The sequence below is a fragment of the Vicugna pacos genome, chromosome X, assembly GCF_048564905.1.
Source record: "Vicugna pacos chromosome X, VicPac4, whole genome shotgun sequence".
In the NCBI taxonomy this organism is placed as follows: Eukaryota; Metazoa; Chordata; class Mammalia; order Artiodactyla; family Camelidae; genus Vicugna; species Vicugna pacos.
This window is the reverse complement of record NC_133023.1, coordinates 55283424-55288767: the sequence shown is the minus strand read 5'-3', so window position 1 is coordinate 55288767 and position 5344 is coordinate 55283424. Positions and strand designations below refer to the sequence as shown.

At 55.4% G+C, this 5344-nt stretch overlaps 1 protein-coding gene across 1 annotated transcript; it reads left to right on the top strand.

Annotated features, from left to right (window-relative positions):
* The first annotated feature begins 799 nt into the window (after positions 1 to 799).
* On the top strand, positions 800 to 3424 carry CXCR3 (C-X-C motif chemokine receptor 3). Its single transcript, XM_006217641.4, has 2 exons — positions 800 to 882; positions 1841 to 3424. The coding sequence occupies exons 1-2, from the start codon at positions 871 to 873 to the stop codon at positions 2927 to 2929; spliced, it is 1101 nt and encodes a 366-aa protein (XP_006217703.2). The 5' UTR covers positions 800 to 870; the 3' UTR covers positions 2930 to 3424.
* Positions 3425 to 5344: the final 1920 nt, after the last annotated feature.

Here is a 5344-nt window from a genome sequence, read left to right as displayed (position 1 = left end):
GGTTAGCTTTTAGTTCGTTTTTAAGTGGATAAATACATCATAGTGTGTCCATTAAAAACAAAAAACTGAAGGTAGTCTAAAAGGAGAGTCAGACTGCCATGGGTTCAATCCTAGTGGCCACTCTTACTTGCTGTGTCTGCTGAAGGCTTTTCCCCTTTTCGGATTAGCCACAGAGATAACTCCCATCACCCGCACCCCTTAAACACACACACACACACACACAAACACACGGCAGTTATGCGGTTGGAATCAGGCAGTGTCCGAGAAAGTGCCCAAAGCAACACCTAGCACATACCAAGTTCATTCCTAGCAGTCCCCTTTGCTTGGCTCTGTTGGTTAGCTGGGAGGGGCAATGGTAAAGGACTAGATTTAGTGTGATGGATTTCTTTCAGATATTTTCATTTTTTTAAGAAGGTGACTCTGCTTTACAGACGTAACACGCTTCACAATTCTGTCTACAATCACGCGAGGTCCACTCCAGCCCAGGACATGTGAGAAGCAGTTCTCATCCCTGGCGACAGGGCTGCCCTGCCCTTCCCAGCTGCTCTGCTCTTACTACAGTCCCCTCCCCTCAAAAGACCGGCCCCTGCCTAGAATCCCGTCCTGCCCCCCACCCCTGCTGCCCTTCCCTGGGTCCCAGGCTTGCGGCCAACTCCCAGAGCAGCTTCCCCGGGCCAGGGGGCTGGTGGGGTGGGAACTCCGTGGTCTTGAGTCTAGGGAGGTCTGTTGTAGATAACCCCATGGAAGAGGCTGCTTCTGAGAACTGCGTGAAACCCTCACTTCCTCTGTGCAGTGCAGGTTCCCAACCACAAGCACCAAAGCAGAGGGGCAGGCAGCACGCGGCTTGGCAGCTAGAGTACCAGCCCAGCCATGGTCCTTGAGGTAAGTGCCGCTGCCCAGCCAGGCCAGACCACAGCTCCGAGTGGGGAGCCTAGGACACTAGGGGAACATCAGGTCTGGCCCACCAGCTGGGGCCACCAGGGGGTTGCGTGACTAGGCAGAGAACGCAGGCGTTGTGTAGAAGGAGCGCTGGATGGAGACTTGGGAAACCACCTTGGCCACTGACTTGTGAATGACCACAGGTGGGTCCCCTCCTCTTTCTGGCCTTGGTGCCTCATCTGTCAAATGGGTGAGGTAGAGGCTCACCCCTCATGGCCCCCAGGGCTCCCTTCAGCTCTGACTCGGAACTTTGATCTTCCGTGCTGGACTGAACTGGCACCTGGGAGGCTCACCGCCGTCGGGTGGTTTGCGGGGGCAGGGGGTAAGGAATATTTCTACCAGGGCTGAGTAGGGGAGCCCCTGGTGGGTGGAGGGGAGAAGGATGGGGGCAGAAAGTATGTGTTGGGGGGCCACAGTGATTTGTAGAGGGGCCCTGTGGAGGGGCAGGAAGTTGGGGTCCCCAGAGAAGCGACTGAGAGAGGGGACTATGGGGAGGCGCCTGGGGAGGAAGGTGGTGGAACTAGGCGTGGCCAGGACACTGAGGCCTGTAAGTGGAGAAGGAAGGGCAAGGAGAGAGGAGAGGAGGCAAGGAGGGCTCTGGGGGCAGGACGGAAGCTCTCCCTCCGGCCCACAATCCCTGGGCCGATGGATAACCCAGAAAGAGAGAGAAGCAGCCTTAGATAAGGAACATTACCAGCCCAGCAGCACCCAGGTGGTGCCAGGCAGATGGAACTCAGAGCGCACGGTCTTGGAAGAAAGGCAGGGCAGTTACGGGTATGAGCCAGGCCTCTGGGCCTGCCTTACAGAGGAGCTGCTTCGACAAAGGCTAAATCCTGACTAAATCTCTGAAGGAGGGATTTGTAAGGCCTTGACACACTCCGTGCCCTCCCTCCCTCCACAGATGAGAGAACGCCAAGAGTTCCAAGCCTCTGACTTTGCCTTGCTCCTGGGAAACTCTTCCTACGACTACGGAGAAAACGAGAGCGACTCCTGCTGTTCCTCCCCGCCCTGCCCGCAGGACTTGAGCCTCAACTTCGACCGGGCCTTCCTGCCAGCCCTCTACAGCCTCCTCTTTGTGCTGGGGCTGCTGGGCAACGGCGCAGTGGCAGCCGTGCTGCTGAGCCAGCGGGCAGTCCTGAGCAGCACCGACACCTTCCTGCTGCACTTGGCCCTGGCCGACGCGCTGCTGGTGCTGACGCTCCCGCTCTGGGCGGTGGACGCGGCCATCCAGTGGGTCTTCGGCTCCGGCCTCTGCAAAGTGGCCAGTGCCCTCTTCAACATCAACTTCTATGCGGGGGCCCTCCTGCTGGCCTGTATCAGCTTCGATCGGTACCTGAGCATTGTGCATGCCACCCAGCTCTACCGCCGGGGGCCCCCAGGCCGCGTGGTCCTCACCTGCATGGCAGTCTGGGGGATCTGCCTGCTCCTGGCACTCCCAGATTTCATTTTCCTGTCGGCCCATCGCGATGAGCGCCTCAACGCCACCCTCTGCCAGTACAACTTCCCGCAGGTGGGCCGCACAGCCCTGCGCGTCCTACAGCTGGTCGCCGGTTTCCTGCTGCCCCTGCTGGTCATGGCCTATTGCTACGCCCGCATCCTGGCCGTGCTGCTGGTCTCCAGGGGCCAGCGGCGGCTCAGAGCCATGCGGCTGGTGGTGGTGGTGGTGGTGGCTTTTGCCCTCTGCTGGACCCCTTACCACCTAGTAGTGCTGGTGGACATCCTCATGGACCTGGGGGCCTTGGCCCGCAACTGTGGCCGAGAAAGCAGTGTGGACATAGCCAAGTCGGTCACGTCAGGCCTGGGCTATATGCACTGCTGCCTCAACCCCCTGCTCTACGCCTTCGTGGGCGTCAAGTTCCGAGAGCGCATGTGGATGCTACTCATGCGCCTGGGCTGCCCCAACCAGAGGGGCCACCAGCGGCAGCCATCGGCTGTCCGCCGGGAGTCATCATGGTCTGAGACCACAGAGGCCTCCTACTCGGGCTTGTGAGGCTGGGATGGGGGCACGCCTTTCACCACACAGCCCCACATTCCACTTTTCACCACTCCCCCCCACATTCCAGGCTCCTCTCTCGCTCACTTCCCAAACGAACACTCCTGGGCAGCTCTGGATGGCCCCAGTACAACCGGGTATCTCAGGGAGCCGCCCTCCTTGCTCTGGGGGCTGCGGCATCACTGTTCCTTAGCTGCTGAGCCCCATCCTGCTATTTCAGAGGTGGCTGCCTTGAGGCCCTTCTTAACCTTGGCCGCACAGAACCCACCCACCCTCCTAATTCAATACATAGGCCTCGGCCTTCCCCATCCGCAGGGAGCACAAGGCCAACTGCATCATAGCAGCCGCCTCTGCCAGGCCTGGGCCCAGGCCTCCTGCTCAGCAGTGACTATGGCTGTGGTCCTCGAGACCCTCTGTATTTGCTCACATTTGGTTTTATGTCTAAAATTCTGCTTCTAATAAACAAGCTTTCAATAAACAAGCTGATCAGGACCAGGGTGTTAGGAGTGCATTATTACAGCTGGCCCTGCCCGGGCTCTAGGGAGGCACTTCCTGCCTCTCCTTGCCTGGCCCCGGGTCTGGACCAATCAACGCTGCTTGTGTTAATGTCTCTGTCTCACCTCCTCTCTGCCCTCCTGGGCACGTCATGGGGAAGCACCCTGGTACATGGGTGCAGGGTAAGCAGTTAGTCAACTGGCTGGCTAGACACTGCCTTGGCATAATTTGGGGACAGGGCCTTCAGACATAACTAAGACATTGTCCCTGCACTCCAGAAGCTTAGGCCATTAAGGAAGATGTGGTAAGGGACAATATCAGCAGTCTATGCCACGAGGCAAATGCGTGACACATGCTCAGAGCACTGCGGCTGGAGCCCTTTTGAAATCTTGAAGACAGAGAAATGGACAGACCTTAAAGGATGAGTGGTATTGCTAAGGGCAAAGAGAAGGAAAGATGGTCTCTCCAGGGGGGTGGGAGAGCAGAAGCAAAGGTGGGAAGGCCAAAAACAGCAATGCTTAGTGGAGGAATGTTTTATGTGGTCCCAAGTGGCTAGAACTAAGGCCTCAGGTAGGGGAAGGGTTGAAAATAAGACTGAAAGTTCGCTTGGGATCAGGTGAACGTATCATAGAGACCAGTTAGAAGGCTGTGGTGGTTATTCAGGTTAGAAGTGATGCAGGCTCTTACTAAGGAAATAGCAGTGGGACTTGAAAAAAAAAACAAACAAGATTGGACAACTTGCCAACAGTCATTAGCACGTGGGCCACCTGCAGGCATGTGTGGGCTGCAGGGAGCGGTTTCCCATGGCTATAGGTGCAGTGGACATGAGTGCAGGAAATGACAAGAGCTCCCCAGAAAGGCAGGTGACAGAGCTGCTGAGTTAAGGCAGAGGGCTCAGTCCTCCCTTTGCAGGGGTGGGACCACGGTACTGTCAGTTCTCCCTACTTAAGTCACCAATGTGCCATGATCCAGTTTCACAGGCCAACTGGGCCTTTGCTGAGACAGCAGATATGACTGGAGGTGAGACTGGAAAGGAGGGACCCAAGGATTTAGCTGGGGAAGCTCATACTACCCTGTGTACATACCTCATCCCATCTAGACTTGTGGTTAGGCTTCAGTTTGTTGCCACTTATGCATCTGCAAGATGAAGGAAGGATGGAAGGAAGGAAGGAAGATGACAGAATAACACATCCTGCTTATAAAAAGTTACCAGCGATGCTAGACTAGTAAAGATGTTTGTGGTCAGGTCCCCAGATGTCCACACTCCAATCCCCAGAATTTGTGAATATGTTACCTTACAGGGCAAAAGGGAATTGAGGTTGCTAATCAGTTGACCTTAAAAGAAGATTCTCCTGGATGATCCAGGTGAGCTCAACATTATTGCAACAGTCTTTAAAAATGAAAGAGGGAGGCAGAAGGGGAGAAGTCAGAGGAAGAGATGTTGCTGGCTTTGAAGATAGGGGAAGGAGGCAACAGACCAAGGAATGCAGGCAGCCCCTAGAAGCTGGAAAGATGAGGAAATGGATTACCCCCAGGGCCTCCAGAGAGGAATGCAGCCCTGCTCACAACTTGATTTTGGACCTCTGAGGTCTGCACCAAACTTCTGACCTACTGAGCTGTAAAATTAATATATTTGGGTTGTTTTAAGTTGCCAAGCTCACAGTAATTTGTTAGGGCAGAAATTGGAAACAAATAAAATGTTGATTCCAGCCTATATCCCAGATAGCTCCCCAAACAGGGGAAGGCTGCTGAAGTGCTAATGGGCAGTCACAGATATCCGAGAGCCACCCAAAATGGAGAGGACTCTCATCCAGACACATCCTAGAGAGCTTCTGATGTCGGGGGTCTTGGACAAAAGACCCCAGGGTTTGTTCTGCTCTGGACACAGGTTGTCAATAAACAGACTTTGCTAACAAG